The sequence below is a fragment of the Gigantopelta aegis genome, chromosome 9 (genome assembly GCF_016097555.1).
Source record: "Gigantopelta aegis isolate Gae_Host chromosome 9, Gae_host_genome, whole genome shotgun sequence".
Taxonomy (NCBI): Eukaryota; Metazoa; Mollusca; class Gastropoda; order Neomphalida; family Peltospiridae; genus Gigantopelta; species Gigantopelta aegis.
Window position 1 is genome coordinate 2,049,218 of NC_054707.1, and position 25,026 is coordinate 2,074,243.

A 25,026-nucleotide genomic window follows, 5' to 3' on the forward strand; every position below is an offset into this window, starting at 1 on the left:
ATCTCCCTCTTTAGGTGACATATCCAATTATTACTATTATTTAGTAAAATTATATTAACTTAAATAAAGTAGGGCTAGTGAATTTTTAAACATGGCTAGTAAATTTTTGAAAACATTGATCCCATGGTTAGTGGATTTTAAAAAAATTCTGGAAGCCCTGGTAGTAAGGAGTGTCAGCCAATTTTAACCCCTGATTAACTTAATTTGGCAAAATCAGTAAGTTTAGAAATGTTGTTCATATAGTTCCTGTAGGTCCCAATATATTTTATGTGGTGTCACAGAAATGGAATGTATCAAACGTCACTATATAATGGGAGCTATCATTATGGCTACCTATCACTCCCTTGAGACTAGTTCAAAAAGACTTACTTTTAGCTACCCTTAGCATGTGAATTAAAAAAATATATAGTACCCCAAAAGGATTAAATATCAAAGCTCATAATGGTAATATTTTTAAATGGCTCCCCATAATCTAAGTAGGGGGAACAATTACGTACTCCCCACTCCCATACATATGTTCACTGTGAGATCCGACAAACCTTGGATACTAGAATCAGAGTCCTAAGTTCAATGTTTAAGTTGTTATTAAAGGGACATTCCTGAGTTTGTTGCAATTTTTAAGATGTTGTCAACTAACAGAGACTTTTTAACGATTGTAATTATATATCAAATATAGTTTTCTGCATAAAATATTAGTGACTATATATTAAACGTGTTTATTACCCTAGCAGGCACTCATAACGGTGAAAATAAAAATCATAATTTCTCAAAGAGAAATTATCATGCATTGGTTTAACGTACACTACTATTTGATGATTTGATGCCAACAAACCAATCACCTTGTCGGTACTAAATATGACGTCATTACGATTTGGCAAAGCACACACAATGACGTCATGTAGTTAAAAGCATCTGCGTTTACGTCTTTATGGTTTCAGTGTTAAAATGGTAGTTTAATGCAATTCATTATAGATTTTGTTTTTTTTACAGAATATACAGAACTTTGGGTTTTGAAAATTATTTGTGAACCGTGAATAAAACACAAAGTTAAAGTAATACCCAGAATAGTAAAGTAGTTTACGTTGTTTCTGTATATATGGATGTGTAGCCAATGTAAGCTATCTAGAAAATAAAGGCTTTAAAAAAACACCCAAATAGCTGGGGTAATAAATAGAATAACAAACTCATTACTTGGCAGTTATTATCAAATTTATGTCCTCGTGAAATAATTTTCACTTGTCACTCACTAAAGCTTGTGACAAGTCAGAATGATTTCACTCGGGACATAAATTTGATAATAACTGGTAACTCGTTTACTATCCTCTATTTCACTCGGGACATAAATTTGATAATAACTGGTAACTCGTTTACTATCCTCTATTTCACTCGGGACATAAATTTGACAATAACTGGTAACTCGTTTACTATCCTCTATTTCACTCGGGACATAAATTTGACAATAACTGGTAACTCGTTTACTATCCTCTATTTCATTCGGGACATAAATTTGATAATAACTGGTAACTCGTTTACTATCCTCTATTTCACTCGGGACATAAATTTGATAATAACTGGTAACTCGTTTACTATCCTCTATTTCACTCGGGACATAAATTTGACAATAACTGGTAACTCGTTTACTATCCTCTATTTCACTCGGGACATAAATTTGATAATAACTGGTAACTCGTTTACTATCCTCTATTTCACTCGGGACATAAATTTGATAATAACTGGTAACTCGTTTACTATCCTCTATTTCACTCGGGACATAAATTTGATAATAACTGGTAACTCGTTTACTATCCTCTATTTCACTCGGGACATAAATTTGATAATAACTGGTAACTCGTTTACTATCCTCTATTTCACTCGGGACATAAATTTGACAATAACTGGTAACTCGTTTACTATCCTCTATTTCACTCGGGATATAAATTTGACAATAACTGGTAACTCGTTTACTATCCTCTATTTCACTCGGGACATAAATTTGACAATAACTGGTAACTCGTTTACTATCCTCTATTTCACTCGGGACATAAATTTGACAATAACTGGTAACTCGTTTACTATCCTCTATTTCACTCGGGACATAAATTTGATAATAACTGGTAACTCGTTTACTATCCTCTATTTCACTCGGGACATAAATTTGATAATAACTGGTAACTCGTTTACTATCCTCTATTTCACTCGGGACATAAATTTGACAATAACTGGTAACTCGTTTACTATCCTCTATTTCACTCGGGACATAAATTTGACAATAACTGGTAACTCGTTTACTATCCTCTATTTCACTCGGGACATAAATTTGACAATAACTGGTAACTCGTTTACTATCCTCTATTTCACTCGGGACATAAATTTGACAATAACTGGTAACTCGTTTACTATCCTCTATTTCACTCGGGATATAAATTTGACAATAACTGGTAACTCATTTACTATCCTCTATTTCACTCGGGACATAAATTTGACAATAACTGGTAACTCGTTTACTATCCTCTATTTCACTCGGGACATAAATTTGATAATATCCTCTATTTCACTCGGGATATAAATTTGACAATAACTGGTAACTCGTTTACTATCCTCTATTTCACTCGGGACATAAATTTGACAATAACTGGTAACTCGTTTACTATCCTCTATTTCACTCGGGACATAAATTTGATAATAACTGGTAACTCGTTTACTATCCTCTATTTCACTCGGGACATAAATTTGATAATAACTGGTAACTCGTTTACTATCCTCTATTTCACTCGGGACATAAATTTGATAATAACTGGTAACTCGTTTACTATCCTCTATTTCACTCGGGACATAAATTTGACAATAACTGGTAACTCGTTTACTATCCTCTATTTCACTCGGGATATAAATTTGACAATAACTGGTAACTCGTTTACTATCCTCTATTTCACTCGGGACATAAATTTGACAATAACTGGTAACTCGTTTACTATCCTCTATTTCACTCGGGACATAAATTTGACAATAACTGGTAACTCGTTTACTATCCTCTATTTCACTCGGGATATAAATTTGACAATAACTGGTAACTCGTTTACTATCCTCTATTTCACTCGGGACATAAATTTGACAATAACTGGTAACTCGTTTACTATCCTCTATTTCACTCGGGACATAAATTTGATAATAACTGGTAACTCGTTTACTATCCTCTATTTCTGATCATTCTAATAGTTGTATTAGGTTAAATTTCATTTTATTTCCTAAAATATTTTTTTTCGTACATAGGAAATTATTTGAAGATAAAATCCAGTTTGGGCTTCTTACAAATATTAAGATAACCAGAAACACATTGAATATACAGACACTGATATTCTAAACAAGAAAATATATTTAAATATGTTAGTTTAATCATAGAAATATTTTATTAGTCAGAAACATCTTACAATGCAGCAAACTCGGGAATGTCCCTTTAACACATCTTACAATGCAGCAAACTCGGGAATGTCCCTTTAATATTATTATTTTCAAAGCATTTTCCTTAGGACAGGTTTTCACGAGTCAGGCTTTCTGTCAGATAAAATTATGTACCCTGAAATCTTGGGTACATTTTTGTAATTATTTGACAGTAAGAGCAATACTGTTTAAAATTGGTAAACGCAAACGAAATGCAGTAGCACTCGACGGGTGGGTGGGTGGGTGGGTGGGCGGGTGGGTGGGCGGGCGGGTGGGTGGGTGTATTTAACAGCGTTATGCAACATACCTTTTTATTATTACTTTTTTTTTTCCATAAACACTCTGTCATGGCGACAATGTTTTAACGTAGGCCTAGTTAGTTATAGCTAGACATATACACACAATAAGGATTATAAATCGAGTTGAAATCCATATCTGTGCTTTCCCAAATTCCAAAACAGTACATTAAAACTACATTACACCCATCACATGACTTGTTTGTGAATGAGAGAGGGGGGGTTTCAAACATTACGTAATATTTTTTGGGTGTATTGTCTAGCATTACAGGGGGGAGGGAGGGTGTCTAATTTTGACAAAAATAACATTACATAATATTTGAACGGCTCGTAACCCAAACCATTATGTTAGCAATAGGTCAGTCAGCAGGTACCATTAAAAATCCCATTTCCATTATCTTGCATTAATTAATTAATACTACTATCACCAAAACCAAACTTAGAAAACCTGTAAAATTAAAACTATGGTTCTATTATGGATATAACATATCACAATACATTGAATAATACAGGGATGTGATCAGGGACATAGACTGGAGGGGGGAGGGGGGGATTGGAATAACTCCCCAAAGTCCTGCTGGGGTAAAAACTATTTTCTACAGAGCAATATTAGGCTATTCCTAAAGCTGTCCAGAGAAATTATAGACAAAAGGTCTACTAAGTTCAAATTTGAAAAACCCCTGGTAATACCCATTTAACATGAAATGAGCTGAAATGATTTTTAAAAAGCTGAAAACAGGTCATTTCTCAACATTTCAAATACAATCCAATCTACTTTGTGAAAATCAATTTACATTAAAAAAAAAAGAATTCAGATAACAAGCTGAATTAAATTATTTAAAAAGCTGAAAAATCACGCCCTTGATAGTGATAACAGGGGCAGATAACTCACCATCAGTAACCACATATGTTGGCGTTTGACACAAAATCTCCTTATAACCCTCTCGAAATGAAGGACTGCGGAACGCGTAGATGATTGGGTTGAATGCACTGTTCATATAGCCAAGCATATATGCCTGGAAAGAAAACCAAAACACATATTTACATTTTGTTTTCATTACATTGAAAGTGAATCATTTTATCAGATGTTTCTCATGTCGTAATTATTAGACTACAGAAAATATTTTCAGCTATTAAGTTACTTTCCTGTACCCACTGTTTTTTCCCATCCCAATCAATGTCCCATGACTGATATATCAAAGGCTATGGTATGTGCGGTCCTGTGCATGTAAAAAATCCTTTGCACACTACTAATAGAAAACTGAAGCCAATTTCCTATGAAGATGATGTCCATCAGAATTACCATATGTTTCACATCCAACATCATAGCCAATGATCAATGAATTAATTAATCAATGTGCTCTGGTGGTGTTATTAACAAAAACACAAAAACAAAAGTATACGCAGAAGTTTACAGAAATTTATGGAAAGAAATTTGAATACTGAATACATGTAAATAAGGCAAAATCTTTATGGTAAATAGCTGCTGTATAGAAAAGAGTTTTCTCATCCCTAGCCATGCAAGACAGACCCATTCCATGATGTCAGACTATGTCGAATAAATCTGTCTTGCATGGGCTATGATGTCACTGAATATACATCATGGGGAGTATTACGGCGTTGGTAATATATGAGTCATATAAATGCGAGCTGGTTAGTTTTAGATTGATATTTTGTTATTAAAACCTTCATTATAAAAGTTATCTTGTTAATTATTAAAACCTTCATTATAAAAGTTATCTTGTTAATTTGTAGTGTTACATTATATTTAACACGTGAAACAGATGCGGCAAATATGATAGTGTAGTTTATTTACGATAAAAAGGTCAAATAAAGAAGTTACTTTTTCAGCCATCTTTGTTCGTTTTGTGTAAATAATGGTTTATTAATAAAAGATAAGATAAAAGATAAAAACTTTATGGCATATAAACATTCCACGTACGGAACTAGATGCAAAACATATACACAAACAAGACACAAACAAACATCATACTATTCTAATGACTAAATAAGGACTAATTATGGGCAATACATGTATATAATCATGAACAAATTTGCACACTGCACCAGAACAGGCTGGATTTTGGTTTTGCATAATATATATACATTTTTCTTGCATACTCATACTTGTAATTACGGAAAGTTAGATATGGATATAATTTGACAGGTTGACTATTATATTTCTTACATATTGTGATATGATGGTATTCATCTTCAATTGCATTGCAGTGGTCACATAAACGTTCTTCCACTGAAGTGAAGGGTTTTGTATGGCGCCCAGCCTCTATTTTTAATTTGTGGTCACTGAGACGTAATTTAGTAAAAGCTTTACGGTGTTCTGGATGTATACAGTGTAATAAATATGGCTCTAGTTGAATATTGTGTTTATATAATTTGTATGTTCACATCTTATTACTGAATCCATTTCTTTTGACTGGAGCTGTAAGATTTTCTTTTAAAATATTGTGATACTTAGTTTTAAAATATTTATAAGATGAATGGGATAATTGACAGTGCTTCGTTTTTGATTCAACTCACCAATATAATAATATAGTTTGTGAAGCCAACCAATATTTTTCTTTTCAAGGCTTGTGCATTCAGAGAAAGCATGTTGTAAAATAATGTTGTCCGTAGTTTGCATATGGGAGTAAAAATGTAACATTCTTTTTACCACAGACAACAGGAGTGGGTATAAACCTAGCTCAGCTCTAGAGGCCCAATTATAGGTACGACTGTTAACCTGTAGTGTATATTTACAGAATTTTAAAAGCACTCTCTCTGGCAGGAAAGTTTCCAAAGATTTTAATGATATGAACTGGGCACCCCAAACCTCACTGGCATACAAAAGGACAGGCTCAACAAGAGAATTAAATAACTGACATGAAATGTCTACTGGTAGGTTAATATTGGAGAATTCTTTCTGCATTTTGTAAAAACAACCTAATGTACTAATCAAAATTATACCCAGGTGATTTTCCAGTCTTATATATTAGTTATGAAAATCCCTGGAATAAAAACTATTAAAATGTGTCAGTATTATTATGACCTGTTATGGTATTCAAATAACCGGTACAAAAAATGATAATAAATGACCTGTTATAGATAGAAATATGAGATTTATTTATAATTTTACTGCAAAACTGATTTGAAACGGACTATATAAATTTAATATGCTGGACTGCTATGTATTCTTACACTTAGTATTTGTGATTTCATCTGTCAAGTGTAATCAATATCAACCTGGGTATTATAGTCTGTTTCAAATTACATCAGTTTTGCAGTAAAATTGTAAATACAACTCATATTTCTATCTATAACAGGTCATTATACCATAACAGGTCATGATAACACTGACACATTTGTATGGTTTTTATTCCATGGATTTTCATAACTAATATATAAGACTAGAAAATCACCTGAGTATAATTTTGATTTTTTTTCGTTTTCTTTTTTTATATTTTAGTCCTTTGCTCCAAAGTGATTGAATGGATGGGAAAAAAAGACTATCATATACGGTCATGTGGGATAGAAAAAGTACACCCTTAGTGGTAAAATGTTTGACCCTGGTTAAAAGTTCCACCACCTCGGGTGTACTCTTTCTATCCCACATGACCACATATGATGGAGTTTATTATTGTGGCACAATAAACATACATGTATGGGTAGCTAAAACATTTCAAATTAAAATAACTGTGTTTCTTTTGTATACATTGTACAAACACATACTTCTGAAAATAAAGTGCCTCGAAAAACGTTTATTATTGTATTGACCTTCACTGCTCTATTATGATGTCACTCCTGACACTGTATACTTTCATAATTCCTCGGTGCTTAGATGTGAAAATTACCCACAGGCTGGATAACTTTAACACATGTGGATCAGCTTTAGATATCAACTATAGAAGTGTTCTGTTTAAAGTGGTAACCCTGATAAGAGGACAATACAGCCAGGCGGTAAATGAAGAATGTGATTCATGTCAGTCAGCCGTAAATACCTTACATATGAGCGTGACGTAAAATGACGTAATTCAGGATGTGCTGGATTTAATTATCACTGTGAGCACATGCATCTTAATTTGGCAAATGATCAAATCCATTTGAAATGACAATTCAAGGAGAGGAATGTTTACTAAATGACACCTCAGATGATTTTATAAAAGGGTCATTACCTAGCAGAGAGGCAAAGGTGGAGGGGGGGGGGGGGGGGCAGTTGCACCTCCTAGAAAAATATTAAAAAAGTGTTCTTTTATAGTTGAATAGTTTTGTATATATCTGGAAGAGACCCTCTATTATTGGCAGAGCTAGTTCTGGGTGTACACAATATTTCACAAATTATTTAAAACATTTGCTGAAACCTACCATTATCTCTATTATTGAGTCCTGATTCTGTTTGTTGTCCTGAAACCCCACTTATTTTAGACTGGTTAGAGGCCTGTTGAAAAAAGTAACTATTTGGTGTTTAGCAGATTATCTATACATAATATTTTTTTACATGTATTAAAATTATTGCACAACCTGGTCTTGATCTGGTGAAAAGGGGTGGGATCTATCGCTCAAGTAGTAGAAAGGAAGGAAATGTTTTATTTAATGACACGCTCAACACATTTTATTTACAGTTATATGGCATCGGACATATGGTTAAGGACCACACAGATATTGAGAGAGGAAACTCGCTGTCACCACTTCATGAGCTACTCTTTTCGATTAGCAGCATGGGATCTTTTATACACACCATCCCGCAGACAGGATAGCACATACCACGGCCTTTGATATACCAGTCGTGGTGCACTGGCTGGAATGAGAAATGGCCCAATGAGCCCAGACCGACCGCGCATCAAGCGAGCGCTCTACCACTGGGCTACGTCCCACCCCCTCAAGTGGAAGAGTGCTCAGCTGATGTACTTGGATCAAAGGATCAACACTCTAATTTTCTCCCATCCCAACCAGTGCCCTACAACAGGTATATCAAAGACCATAGTACATGTATGTATGTGCCATCATGTTTGTGGGAAAGAGTATATATATTGAAAAAGATCCCTTGTTGCTAAATATATTTAAAAAAAATTGTACGTGTCACAATATGAAAAAATATTTTACATTCAATAGCTGATTATTAATAAATCAATGTGCTCTAGTGGTGTTGTTAAACAAAACAAACTTTAACTTTTAGATACTGAGAATGACAAAATCTGGATACACATCCCGACAGACAGGACAGGACAGTATAAACAATGGTGCTTCAATGGCAAACTCTTCTTTTTTTCAAGTTTCAAAATTAATTTTGTGGATTGGGAATTAATTTCAAACTAAGAAACTAAGAAACATTTCCAGAAAGATGTCTACAAATTGGACAACATATCAAAGTTACAGAGTGACGTTCTTCAACACCAGTGTGGAAAGACAGACAAACTCTGATAACAGCTCATGATTCATATTAGACTTACAGAGTGACGTTCTGCAACACCAGTGTGGAAAGACAGACAAACTCTGATAACAGCTCATGATTCATATTAGACTTACAGAGTGACGTTCTTCAACACCAGTGTGGAAAGACAGACAAACTCTGATAACAGCTCATGATTCATATTAGACTTACAGAGTGACGTTCTGCAACACCAGTGTGGAAAGACAGACAAACTCTGATAACAGCTCATGATTCATATTAGACTTACAGAGTGACGTTCTGCAACACCAGTGTGGAAAGACAGACAAACTCTGATAACAGCTCATGATTCATATTAGACTTACAGAGTGACGTTCTTCAACACCAGTGTGGAAAGACAGACAAACTCTGATAACAGCTCATGATTCATATTAGACTTACAGAGTGACGTTCTTCAACACCAGTGTGGAAAGACAGACAAACTCTGATAACAGCTCATGATTCATATTAGACTTACAGAGTGACGTTCTGCAACACCAGTGTGGAAAGACAGACAAACTCTGATAACAGCTCATGATTCATATTAGACTTACAGAGTGACGTTCTTCAACACCAGTGTGGAAAGACAGACAAACTCTGATAACAGCTCATGATTCATATTAGACTTACAGAGTGACGTTCTGCAACACCAGTGTGGAAAGACAGACAAACTCTGATAACAGCTCATGATTCATATTAGACTTACAGAGTGACGTTCTGCAACACCAGTGTGGAAAGACAGACAAACTCTGATAACAGCTCATGATTCATATTAGACTTACAGAGTGACGTTCTTCAACACCAGTGTGGAAAGACAGACAAACTCTGATAACAGCTCATGATTCATATTAGACTTACAGAGTGACGTTCTTCAACACCAGTGTGGAAAGACAGACAAACTCTGATAACAGCTCATGATTCATATTAGACTTACAGAGTGACGTTCTGCAACACCAGTGTGGAAAGACAGACAAACTCTGATAACAGCTCATGATTCATATTAGACTTACAGAGTGACGTTCTGCAACACCAGTGTGGAAAGACAGACAAACTCTGATAACAGCTCATGATTCATATTAGACTTACAGAGTGACGTTCTTCAACACCAGTGTGGAAAGACAGACAAACTCTGATAACAGCTCATGATTCATATTAGACTTACAGAGTGACGTTCTGCAACACCAGTGTGGAAAGACAGACAAACTCTGATAACAGCTCATGATTCATATTAGACTTACAGAGTGACGTTCTGCAACACCAGTGTGGAAAGACAGACAAACTCTGATAACAGCTCATGATTCATATTAGACTTACAGAGTGACGTTCTTCAACACCAGTGTGGAAAGACAGACAAACTCTGATAACAGCTCATGATTCATATTAGACTTACAGAGTGACGTTCTTCAACACCAGTGTGGAAAGACAGACAAACTCTGATAACAGCTCATGATTCATATTAGACTTACAGAGTGACGTTCTGCAACACCAGTGTGGAAAGACAGACAAACTCTGATAACAGCTCATGATTCATATTAGACTTACAGAGTGACGTTCTGCAACACCAGTGTGGAAAGACAGACAAACTCTGATAACAGCTCATGATTCATATTAGACTTACAGAGTGACGTTCTTCAACACCAGTGTGGAAAGACAGACAAACTCTGATAACAGCTCATGATTCATATTAGACTTACAGAGTGACGTTCTGCAACACCAGTGTGGAAAGACAGACAACTCTGATAACAGCTCATGATTCATATTAGACTTACAGAGTGACGTTCTGCAACACCAGTGTGGAAAGACAGACAAACTCTGATAACAGCTCATGATTCATATTAGACTTACAGAGTGACGTTCTTCAACACCAGTGTGGAAAGACAGACAAACGCTGATAACAGCTCATGATTCATATTAGACTTACAGAGTGACGTTCTTCAACACCAGTGTGGAAAGACAGACAAACTCTGATAACAGCTCATGATTCATATTAGACTTACAGAGTGACGATCTTCAACACCAGTGTGGAAAGACAGACAAACTCTGATAACAGCTCATGATTCATATTAGACTTACAGAGTGACGTTCTTCAACACCAGTGTGGAAAGACAGACAAACTCTGATAACAGCTCATGATTCATATTACCAAGGGGCGGGATGTAGCCCAGTGGTAAAGTGCTCGCTTGATGCGCGGTTAGTTTGGGATCGATCCCCATCAGTGGGCCCATTGGGCTATTTCTCATTCCAGCCAGTGCACCACGACTGGTATATCAAAGGCTGTGGTATGTGCTATCCTGTCTATGGGATGGTGCATATAAAAGATCCCTTGCTGCATTAGAAAAATGTAGCGGGTTTCCTCTGATGACTATGTGTCAGAATTACCAAATGTTTGACATCCAATAGCCAATGATTAATTAATCAATATGCTCTAGTGGTGTTGTTAAACAAAACAAACTTTCTTTTCACATTACCACTTCAAAACATGAGGAATTCTCGATATGTCTGGAATACTCTCAAAATTAAGATGGACAGCAATAGCTGCTTGTGACGTTGATTATCAGAGGAAGAAAGGAAATGTTTTATTTAACGACACACTCAACAAATTTTATTTATGGTTATATGGCGTCGGACATATGGTTAAGGACCACACAGATATTGAGACAGGAAAGCCGCTGTCGCCACTTCATGAGCTACTCTTTTCGATTAGCAGCAAGGGATCTTTTATATGCACCATCCCACAGACAGGGTAGTACATACCACAGCCTTTGTTATACCAGTTGTGGAGCACTGGCTAGAACGAGAAACAGCCCAATGGGTCCACCAACTGGGATCGATCCGAGACCGACCATGCATCAAGCAAACGCTTTTCCACTGGGCTACGTCCCACCCCTTTGATTATCAGAGAGCCTTTTTCGTGGCTTTCTGCCTCTTGACAATTATTATTAACAATTTGTCCCATGAGGAGAAGTTTGTACATGACATGGTACAGCCTCCCTAACATATACAGCATTATGATAGACACAGCAGTTTTAACAAGTCAATCGGGATATAGACATAGGGCTAGCTCTGGCACTTGCAAAATTCACCAACTGCGAATTTTAAAAACAATTGGCGAATTTTATTTTAATTTTGTGGATTAATTTCATGTAATAATTGATATTTTGTCAGAAAATAACTGTGTTTCTGACATTTTTTAAGTTTAGTATACTGACACACAATGAAAACGCAAAACAGATATTTTTTAATATTTTGTTGTGATTAATGAAAAATATATTTATTGGACTTAAAATAACAATTTATGAGAGGAAGCCATTGATTGGTACTTTTGTCTGGGTTTTAATCCTGGTTTTGTTCTCGTTACACATACAATAGCAGAAACACACAAAATGGTGTGAAATGCGTTCACTACATGCTCAATTATGCTGCATGCAATGCACGTGAAATGCCAATATGTGGACACATAAAAGTCACGTAACGGTGTCATATTCCTCATCACATTAAGAATGCCACGACTCAGAGAAGAACAAAGGGAGCGAGCGTTGGGCATGGTTCAAGGGGGGACTTTGCAAAGCCAAGTTGCTAGGACCTTCAGAGTCCATCCATCAACTATTGGACGAGTTGCTGAACGTCATCAACAGACTGGGAGTGTCCGTGATCGACCTCGACCTGGTCAACGTCCCGTTACAACCCCACGCCAAGATCGGCAGATTCGACGACACCACCTCCATGATCGGTTCAGAACTGCGACAATGACAGCAAGCAACATGATAGGACGTCATGGAAGGCCTATCCATCCGATGACGGTCATCCGTCGACTCAGAACGGCTGGACTCAGATGCAGATGCCCGTACAATCATGACACCGCGACATCGTGCTGCGAGACTACAGTTTGCTCTCCAGAATGGTAATCATTCACCAGCCTTTTACCAGAGCATTGTTTTCTCAGATGAGTCCCGTTTCTCTGTCTCCTTTGCTGATGGAAGAGCACATGTGTACAGGAGACTCCATGAATGGTACGTTGACGGATGTGTGAGGGAACATGATCGGTTTGGCGGCGGTTGTCTGATGGTATGGGGGGCAATCAACTGTGATTTCTGGAGTGATTTCATCAATGTCCACGATGCCCTTACAGCCCAGCGTTATGTTGACGTTATTCTAAGACCAGTTCTCCAGCCACTTTTGTGCCGTCACCGAAGACCAGGAGGTCCCCTTCTTTTTCAACAAGACAATGCCCGTCCACATACTGCAAGAATTACCCAGGCATTCCTGCAACAAGCCGGTATCACCGTTATGAACTGGCCTGCCATTTCACCGGATTTGAACCCAATTGAACACATGTTGGATGAGTTAGGACGTCGTGTACGTCACCGCCAGCCACCACCGCGTAACGTCACTGAGCTTGCACAGGCATTGCAGGAGGAGTGGAGGAACATTCCTGTGGCTTATTTGAGATGATTGTGCCAATCCTTTCTCCGTTGTCTTCACGAATGCAACTCGATTACTGATGATAACTGGCCATGTTTCCAGGTGAATGTATCTCATGAATACCAGTCATTAATGTCATATTACATTATCCATCAATTCATTAACAGTTTGTCGTTATTTGCAATGAAAAGTTGTTTTTGCGTTTTCATTGTGTGTCAGTATAGATAATTTGGTGAAAGTTTCTACTGCCTCACAGCTAGCCCTGATACAGTATACAATACAGTGAAACCTGTGTTAAACAGTCACTAAACGGAGTAGTAAAATAAAACTGGCCTTTTAAGTCAAGTGGCTGCTTAATGCAGGTCAGCTGAGATTACACTATATTAGCTGATTTGAGAGAATAAAAATTTGGCCTCTTAAGACAGGTGGCTGCTTAATCCAGGTCAGTTTATACTATATTAGATGATTTGAGATAATAAAAATGTGGACTCTTAAGACAAGTGGCTGCTTAATACAGGTCAGTTTATACTATATCAGGTGATTTGGGAGAAAAAAGTTTAGCCTTTTTAGACATGTGGCTTCTTAATGGAGGTCAATTTAAATACTATATTAGATGATTTTAGAATAAATATGTGACCTCTTATAGTAGGTGGCTGTGTAATACAGGTCAGTTTAAATACTATATTAGACGATCTTAGAATATAAATGTGACCACTATAGCAGGTGGCTGCTTACTACAGGTTAGCTTATAATATAACAGATCTGATGATTTTAGGAGAATAAAAATGTGGCCTCTTAACACAGGTGGCTGTTTAATACAGTTCCAATTATAGTATATTAGATGATTTTGGAAAATACACATTTTGCCTTAATACAAGTCAGATTATGATCTGGGAGAATAAAATTGTGGCCTCTTACTATAGGTGGTTGCTTAACACAGGTAGCTGCTACAGCATGTTTGACTGTATATCCGTTAAGGCTGGTGAAGTGTGTGATATTACAGATAAGTGAGACTGATGTTTAAAACACTTGCACATACATCTTTAGTCACACTGTCTACACATTGTTTTTTACTGTTTTGTACATTATAATATGAAGGTAACATCCACTAAACAGAGAACAAAATAAAGTATCCTACTTTACCATATCCTACCTTACCCTACCCCACACTATCCTACCTTACTCTTCTGTACCATATCCTATCTTACCCTATCCCACCCCATCCAGATCTACCCCATCCCACCCCATCCTTCCCTCCTCACCCCACCCCAGACATACCCTAATCTACCCAGCTTACTGTGACCCCCCACCCCACCCCCCCCACCCCATGTGTTATTGTGTCATTAAATAAAAAATAAGTTTCTTTGCATTGTTTGATCTGGAGTTATTAAACACAGTTCATACAGCATGTAGTTTATCCTGTACTTTAAAGTCTGTGTACAGTTAGATTATCTCCAAGTAGGTCAGTTATTCTGGTCAAGTTGTAAAGGTATATACAATGTACCTGTATCCCAAGGAAATGTACATAAATTATTCAGTGTACAAGGTATGTGACACAAAACATTTGTCATGTTTTATCTGTCAAAAAGAAAAAGAATGACTGAATCTATTTTTAACAAACTATTTTGGAAAAGCCATTTTTAATTTTGCATTATTTTAGCTTCCAAAACCATCGATCAATATGTATGCTGCTTTGATATATGTCATTTAGCCTTACAATTAAAAAAAATATATATATAATACAGTAAAATCTTGTTGAGTCAAACTCGGAAGGGTCGAATACACCACAATGCTCAAACCAAAAACGTCCTGAGTTACACTTACATGATGTTGACAGATTGGTTATGTCAAACTACCCAATGGGTCAAAAACTTTCTCAAGCACCATCACACAACAGATTGGTTAGGTTGAACTACCCGATGGGTCAAAAACTTTCTCAAGCACCACCACACAACAGATTGGTTAGGTTGAACTACCCAATGGGTCAAAAACTTTCTCAAGCACCACCACACAACAGATTGGTTAGGTTGAACTACCCGATGGGTCAAACACTTTCTCAAGCACCACCACACAACAGATTGGTTAGGTTGAACTACCCGATGGTCAAACACTTTCTCAAGCACCAACACACAACAGATTGGTTAGGTTGAACTACCCGATGGTCAAACACTTTCTCAAGCACCAACACACAACAGATTGGTTAGGTTGAACTACCCGATGGTCAAACACTTTCTCAAGCACCAACACACAACAGATTGGTTAGGTTGAACTACCCGATGGGTCAAACACTTTCTCAAGCACCAACACACAACAGATTGGTTAGGTTGAACTACCCGATGGGTCAAACACTTTCTCAAGCACCAACACACAACAGATTGGTTAGGTTGAACTACCCGATGGGTCAAACACTTTCTCAAGCACCAACACACAACAGATTGGTTATGTTGAACTACCCGATGGTCAAACACTTTCTCAAGCACCAACACACAACAGATTGGTTAGGTTGAACTACCCGATGGGTCAAACACTTTCTCAAGCACCAACACACAACAGATTGGTTAGGTTGAACTACCCGATGGGTCAAACACTTTCTCAAGCACCAACACACAACAGATTGGTTAGGTTGAACTACCCGATGGGTCAAACACTTTCTCAAGCACCAACACACAACAGATTGGTTATGTTGAACTACCCGATGGTCAAACACTTTCTCAAGCACCAACACACAACAGATTGGTTAGGTTGAACTACCCGATGGGTCAAACACTTTCTCAAGCACCAACACACAACAGATTGGTTATGTTGAACTACCCGATGGTCAAACACTTTCTCAAGCACCAACACACAACAGATTGGTTATGTTGAACTACCCGATGGTCAAACACTTTCTCAAGCACCAACACACAACAGATTGGTTATGTTGAACTACCCGATGGGTCAAACACTTTCTCAAGCACCAACACACAACAGATTGGTTAGGTTGAACTACCCGATGGGTCAAACACTTTCTCAAGCACCAACACACAACAGATTGGTTATGTTGAACTACCCGATGGTCAAACACTTTCTCAAGCACCAACACACAACAGATTGGTTAGGTTGAACTACCCGATGGTCAAACACTTTCTCAAGCACCAACACACAACAGATTGGTTAGGTTGAACTACCCGATGGTCAAACACTTTCTCAAGCACCAACACACAACAGATTGGTTAGGTTGAACTACCCGATGGTCAAACACTTTCTCAAGCACCAACACACAACAGATTGGTTAGGTTGAACTACCCGATGGTCAAACACTTTCTCAAGCACCAACACACAACAGATTGGTTAGGTTGAACTACCCGATGGTCAAACACTTTCTCAAGCACCAACACACAACAGATTGGTTATGCTGAACTAGCCGATGGTCAAACACTTTCTCAAGCACCAACAGGGTTCGAGCCAATGGGATTTAACTGTATTATATGTAGGTTAAACTTTAAAATATGTTACCTCAGACTTTATGATTACTATGTTGCCATTCAGCACATGGTGTATTTTATTTTAACACTTGCATTTAAGTCAAATGTTATCAGGTAAGAAACATTTAGGAATCCATTTATATTATATATATGTAATTACACTGCAATTCTTCAAAAGCAAGTGTTTGTGGGATAATGCACACGTTCATTACTAGCAGGTATGTATAATTAATGTAGTTTTCAGCTGTGCATAGGACACTAGGCGAGAAGTCCTTTAGATTGCACCAACGTCAAGACGATAAACGTTACGCCCAAAACAAATGTGTTTCCTGTATCTATTTTTGCATAACCTGTAAATCCTGATGCCATATCACCATCATTAAAATGTGTTGAGTAAGCTGTTAAATAATACATTCTTTTGTTTCCGTTCAATCTATAAATGGTTTACACCAACAGAGGTCTGGATTTTGAACAAAATCAGGGTGTCTGCCAAATGATACAAAGGGTAAAATTATGTACCCTAAAATCTTGAAAATTAACCCTTACGGAAATAACTTATACAAACTTATAAGTGGAATATACTTCACTTATACGCCACTTATAAGTGGCCTATAAGTTACCCATATATTGGTATAAGTGAAGTATCAGTGTGTATAAGTATAAGTGAAAAGAATGGTTAACTGATACATCACTGATACTCCACATATAGTTCACCTATAAGTGGTTTATCAGTGGTATAAGTGAACTGGAATTAAGACATTTTTTGTTTGTTTCTATAAGTGAAATATAAGTAAACTATTAGTTTGGAGATAGTCCTTTTGCAAAGGAAATGATGTGTTCCAAATGAACGGGGAAAAAACTAAGTCCAAAACATTTTCATGGTTATTTTTTAAAAATTCATAACTTCTCACAGGATTTATCAAATTCATTGGGAACAGTGGCTAAACAACCAAACATACATGTAACAGAATTTGATAGTATTTCCAATAATCATTTTAAAAATTATTAATATTAATATTAATACACATGATGCTATATGATTATAATTATCCCATGCTACCTCCTCACTTAAATAGACCCACCTTTCACAATAAATATCTGTAAAATTATAGCTGTAGGGCATTAGGGCTGTAGAGGGTGGGGTGTGGGGGGGGGGGGTGTGTGGAGGTGAGCTCCATTTCAATGTTTATTACAGTATGGATTTATTTTATCTATTAATAGTAATTTGTATTTACATATAAAAAAAAGTTAATTAACTTTAAAAAAGAAAGAAAAACAAAGACAACAACAATGACATCAGGAATTCAGATAGAACAAGGGATTATTATGAGAGGTGCAAAATCCTGAGATTAATAGCCTTGCCATGGTGCAACTTCAAAAGGACTTAATTCAGATACCACTGTGTGGGTCTCCAGTCAGTAGGAGGAAACTACAGAAAAAAAACAAAATGGCGGCACCTGGACATTTTCTTTGTGCACATGTGTTTTGTTAAGACTATACCTCATGTCCGTGGAACAAGTCTATCATACAGGAAAACTAATTTGGTAAGTATATGACTACATGTAGCACCTATTTTTTAATTTTAACACTTCATGTTTTTCATTTAAAAACCATGCATTACAATCATTGTTGGATTTTCAAATAGACAAAATGGCGGCATTCCTTTGTCTGATAAATTCTCTTCATTTATGTTAATGCATGTGCATAGACATTTCATTTAGTGAATACAACTATAGTTCAAACTATAGTGCTGATTATAGTTATTTTGTCACATAAAGGTTTGGTGTTGTTGTTTACATTTAAATATTATAAGTAATTAGTAGTAATTAATTAAAATATACTTGTGGTTTCCCTCTGTTACCAACAAACATGATTTTTTTTTTTTTTTTTATGTCAAGGCAAATTTTAAAGTTTTTAAATCCATATGATCAATTAATAGCTTGGAAGTATTAATAAGTTATAATTTTTAATAAATATAATTTTGATCATTGTGACTATAGGAGCAATGGAGGAACATCTGTGCCATTGTACATTAAAACAGTTTATGTGATAAAACCAACATGAAAAGCATCGTATATATATATATATGTATTTTGATTAAATGAACTAAAATAATTTATGTAATGTTCATCAACTTCTGCAATTCACAAACACTGGAAGTCTTTAGATATCACCTTACAAAGGGATTACATAGCTCCACTAATTGGGGCAATAAAATGTCTATAGGAGAATCATAATGGGAGTTGTCACCTGATCACTTTGTACCTGTCTTATCAAAAGGATGTGTATCTCTAATTCTAGCAGACTGGGAGTAATTAATTTACTTCACACAGTTCTAATTAAAAGCCCAAGGGAAATGGGGGCAGTTGTAATGACTGACATTTTAAACAGTAACATGAAACATATTTGTTAGCTTTTATGTTTGCTTAATACACATATTAATTTTTATAAGCCCAATCATTGCATGTTAATATCATTTACATTAAACTGTTCTAAAGTCAGAATACCTATTGTTTGTTCAGAAAAATAAAGATGCTACAGAGAACACCAAAAGAAAAACCTAGGGTCATCATATTTTTTACAAAATGCAAAATTAAAATGGATGTTTTCATTTATTCACCAGTTATAATATATCACCAGATGCATACATGTTGTAATGGTTCATGTACTGAACAAATCAGTCTGACTGATGTTTTATTAAAGTTGATCATCGATTCAGCTTTAATATCCTCAACATGTACATACAAATACATGAAACTTATGGAAACATAATCAGTTGAATCAGAGAAATTTATAAACAGTTATTACTTATTTGCATGATTCTTTCTAGTACTTTCCAGAACTTAAGAGTTTAAAAATATATGTATATACATGTATGTATTTTATTTTCTGGTTTCTTCTTAATTAAAATTAAAGTTCAACATTGAATATTTCAAAGTCTGTTTTAATACAAAAATTAACGTTTATTCTAGAGATTTGATTGAATATTTTTTTAAACTATTATTTTTAGAAGTAAAATTGAAAATTTAACTGAAAGTTTGTTTTTTCCTGAAGTTTTGATTCCCCACATCTGAAACTTGGTAGGCTGTGATTCTCTAACTTAGTCTTTAAAAACTAATAGAAAGAACTAAATGTTTACATTAAACAATTGCTAATTACATAGCAGATCTATTCAGACTATATGAAATATTTTTTTCTTTTGCAGAATCCCATCTGAATGTTGGATGACATATATCAAGATGGCACTGAACAAGACATAACTGAAAAAAAGGGATGTGAGAGAATCCAATCTAACATTTAAAAATAAATATTCATTTATATTATTATTTATAAAATATTTCTTTGCATATACTGTTCAGATATACATGTATTAGTGGGTCACTTCGGGAAGAATGAAACACTACTTTGTTAAAGACTATTGTGCTTCAATTTTTATGTCTTGCTGACAGTTTACAGATAGGGTGTGGAAGTGCTGTCATACTGTACTGGTGACATAAGAACAATAACTTTTTAAAACAATTATTTGAATTAAATGGGTCATGGGAATTCCCATGGTATTCATGGATTTTGAACCTGTTGTTTCACTCTTCTTTTTTCTTTTCTTTTTCTTTTTCTTGACAAAACATTTGTTACCAGTTGGTAGCTTGACCAAAATTGGTGTCCATTTCTGTGGGTGGAGATAGGGTCAGTCGCATTAATACAGAAATTACCTAAGAATATTGAAATTTGGCCTCCAGGGACAGATTGCTGCCTAATTTCATTTGTTTAATGATGTCACCAGAGCACTGATTAGTTCATCACTGGCTACTGGATGTAAAAAATTAAATTGATAATTAATTTTGACCCATAGTATTCAGAGGAAGCTCTCTACATGTTTCAAAAGCAGCAAGTCATCTTTTATATGATCTTACCTCAGACAGGACAGAACATACCACAACCTTTGATATTCACTTATATTTCACTTATACTTCACTTATACAGCGTTTTTGTAAAATATCAGTGAATCACTTATACTTCACTTATACAGCACTGTCTGTAAAATATCAGTGAATCACTTATACTTCACTTATACTTCACTTATACAGCAATGTTTGTAAATATCAGTGAATCACTTATACTTCACCTATACTTCACTTATACAACAGTTTCTGTTAAATATCAGTGAATGACTTATACTTCACTTATACTTGGGTTTTTTTTGTAAAATATCAGTGAATCACTTATACTTCACCTATACTTCACTTATACAGCATTTTTTTTTAAATATCAGTGAATCACTTATACTTCACTATACAGCAATGTTTGTAAATATCAGTGAATCACTTATACTTCACCTATACTTTACTTATACAGCAGTTTGTGTTAAATATCAGTGAATCACTTATACTTCACTTATACCTGGTACTTCACTTATAAGTCACTTATATATATCTAACACTTCTGTTAAATATAAGCGAATGACTTACACTTCACTTATATATATGGTTAACACTTCACTTATAGGTCACATATACTTTGTATAAGTGATACCTCATTTGCATACAAAATCCTAATCGTTTACTTATAAGTCACTTATACTTGAAAAGTATTAACGACTTATACTTCACTTATAAGTGAAAAATATAAGTCATTTCGGTAAGGGAATACATACATTTTAGTAAATTTTAGAAATATTATATAGTAAGAGAACTGCTGTTTAAAATTTGTCGAGTACATGTATGTACATAACTTCAAATTTTAAAACAGGGTGGGTCGTAGTTCAGTAGTATAGCACTTGCTTGATACACGGTCAGTCTGGGATCAATCCCCATCAGTGGGCCCATTGAGCTATTTCTTGTTCCAGCCAGTGCACCACGACTGGTATATCAAAAGCCGGGGTATGTGCTATCCTGTCTGTGGGATGGTGCATATAATAGATCCCTTGCTGCTAATCGAAAAGAGTAGCCCATGAGGTGGCGACTGCAGGTTTCCTCTCTCAATATCTATGTGGTCCTTAACCGTATGTCCGATGCCATATAACCATAAATAAAATGTGTTGAGTACATCGTTAAATAAAACATGTCCTTCCTTCCAATTTTAAAACATTTCAAACCCATAACCACCCAGTAGGGACACTTATGATCTGTTTTGTTGTTATTACGTATACCAGGAATGGAAAGAAAGAAAGAAATGTTTTATTTAACGACGCACTCAACACATTTTATTTACGGTTATATGGCGTCAGACATATGGTTAAGGACCACACAGATTTTGAGAGGAAACCCGCTGTCACCACTACATGGGCTACTCTTCCGATTAGCAGCAAGGGATCTTTTATTTGCGCTTCCCACAGGCAGGATAGCACAAACCATGGCCTTTGTTGAACCAGTTATGGATCACTGGTCGGTGCAAGTGGTTTACACCTACCCATTGAGCCTTGCGGAGCACTCACTCAGGGTTAGGAGTCGGTATCTGGATTAAAACTCCCATGCCTCGACTGGGATCCGAACCCAGTACCTACCAGCCTGTAGACCGATGGCCTGCCATGACGCCACCGAGGCCGGTACCAGGAATGGTGTCATGTCCTTAGCCAGGAATGGCATCATGTCCCTAGCCAGGAATGGCATCATGTCCTTAGCCAGGAATGACATCATGTCCCTAGCCAGGAATGACATCATATCCCTAGCCAGGAATGATGTCATATCCCTAGCCAGGAATGACGTCATGTCCCTAGCCAGGAATGGGGTCATGTCGCTAGCCAGGAATGACGTCATGTTGCTAGCCAGGAATGACGTCATGTTGCTAGCCAGGAATGGCATCATGTTGCTAGCCAGGAATGGCGTCATGTTACTAGCCAGGAATGGCTTCATGTTGCTAGCCAGGAATGACGTCATGTCACTAGCCAGGAATGACGTCATGTCCCTAGTCAGGAATGACGTCAATTCGCTAGCCAAGAATGACATCATGTCGCTAGCCAGGAATGACGTCATGTCACTAGCCAGGAATGACGTCATGTCACTAGCCAAGAATGACGTCATGTCGCTAGCCAGGAATGACATCATGTCGCTAGCCAGAAATGACGTCATGTCGCTAGCCAGGAATGACGTCATGTTGCTAGCCAGGATGTTCAGTTTTCTGTCAATTCTATAAAATTCAACCAACTTTCCAGACAAAGTAAGTTGTGTTATTTTATTAAACTTTTTTTATTCATAATATAGAAAGGTGATTATGACCCACATATACACCAGTTGTTTTGCCATGTTATTTATTGCACTTGGTTTATAAGATTGATACCACTCAGCTTCCCATCAACTGCACTTGTTTATACTTTATAGTGCACAAGATTGATAAGTGGTATAATATTTTTGCGCACTATAAACATGTGCAATAAATAACATGGCAAAACAAGTGATAAGTGGTTGTGTATATAAATTAGGAAACATTTTGTGGCCATTCGCTACGCAAGTTTCAGAGATCGCTACACAATTTTAAAACATTAAACAGTAGTTGCTAATCAATATTCAAATGACTAGAAATATTGCTAATCAATATTCAAATGACTAGAAATATTGCTAATCCAATTTATAAAAAAAGGAAGGAAGGAAATGTTTTATTTAATGACGCACTCAACACATTTTATTTATGGTTATATGCAGAGTATGACAAATATTTTGAAAAGTCACTAGCCACAGGGCTAGTGGGTTTGTGAAAACCACTAGCCCACCAAGATAAAGCACTAGCCCAAATTCTTGATCAATTATAACTGGATTTTTATCAAATTTTTGTAAGATTACACATTTACAAGTATAACATTAAAATAAAACAAACACTTAAATTATGTTGTAACTTTCAGTTTTGTCGTGTTGTACGTTTGGTCTTTTGTCAAGTGTGATCCATTGTCATTGTCCCGTTTTCGCTTTTGCCCTCTCCTGGGGAAAAATAATTGATTAAACTCATGGTTGGGGGGGGGAGGGGGGGGGGGGGGGGCAATTGCCCCCCCCCCAAATTCAGGCAAAACAGTGGGGAAAATTCGGGCAGTTTTTATCTGGGTAAAATTTCGGGCAAATCAACCCCTCACGCCCCCCTAAATCAAAGAGTCCCCATACGCCCATGCTACTATTCATGTCACCAGGAACGGTACTGCCAATTGCTCAAATACAGGGCATTATCCCATGTCAGACCGATATCAAAAGAATAGAATGGTGACATCTAATCCGTTGTTAATTGATGAACAAAAAAGGTATTATCTTTTATCGGCAGCTGTGAGACATTATCCAAACGTAATAGGCCAAGCCGAGTCATTGCATGTGCGGTTACCATTAAAGTAAATTGTTTTCCTGGTTGCCGATAACCATATGTAAGCGAAGTGTTAAATTAGAAAACAATAGGTAAATAAAACAAACACTGAAATTCAAAGCATGACTGGGGTTTATTTGATTGACATTAACCTGTCGTCACGATTGGTGATTTCCAAGTTAGCCTAAAACATAATTATGTGCGAGATTAACTACCACGTGAAGTGTCCAACCAATCAAAACACGCATGTCATTAGACTTATTTCCTGTGCCAGAAACTTGAAAGGGAAAAGTAAACAGTGCATGCTGTAACTGTGGCGATGTAGAGATAGCATGTTACTGCAGTTTGCCGTCCTAGTTAAAGTGGATTATTATTATATACTGATGATGTTGTTGATATTATTCTATGACAAACGTCACAATCAAATTTATTAAACGAAATTTCAACCTGCGGGCTAGTGGTTTTGTGTTTCTCACTAGCCCAAACTTAAAAACCACTAGCCACGGGCGTCGAGCTAGCGGATTTGTCGAACTCTGTTATATGGCATCAGACATATGGTTAAGAACCACACATATATTGAGAGAAGAAACCCACTGTCACCACTTCGTGGACTACTCTTTTCGATTAACAGCAAGGGATGCACCATTCCACAGACAGGATAGCACATACCACAGCCTTTGATGTACCAGTCGTGGTGCACTGGATGCAG

General features: G+C 36.3%; 1 protein-coding gene across 4 annotated transcripts in view; it reads right to left on the minus strand.

Annotated features, from left to right (window-relative positions):
- The window catches only part of LOC121381089 (tyramine receptor 1-like), a 99,138-nt gene that overhangs the window by 58,356 nt on the left and 15,756 nt on the right, over positions 1-25,026 (minus strand). For all 4 annotated transcript variants that reach the window (XM_041510189.1, XM_041510192.1, XM_041510191.1 and 1 more), the window contains exon 3: positions 4,627-4,750. In XM_041510189.1, the coding sequence (XP_041366123.1) occupies positions 4,627-4,750 (124 nt within the window). The remainder of the gene's footprint in view (positions 1-4,626; positions 4,751-25,026) is intronic.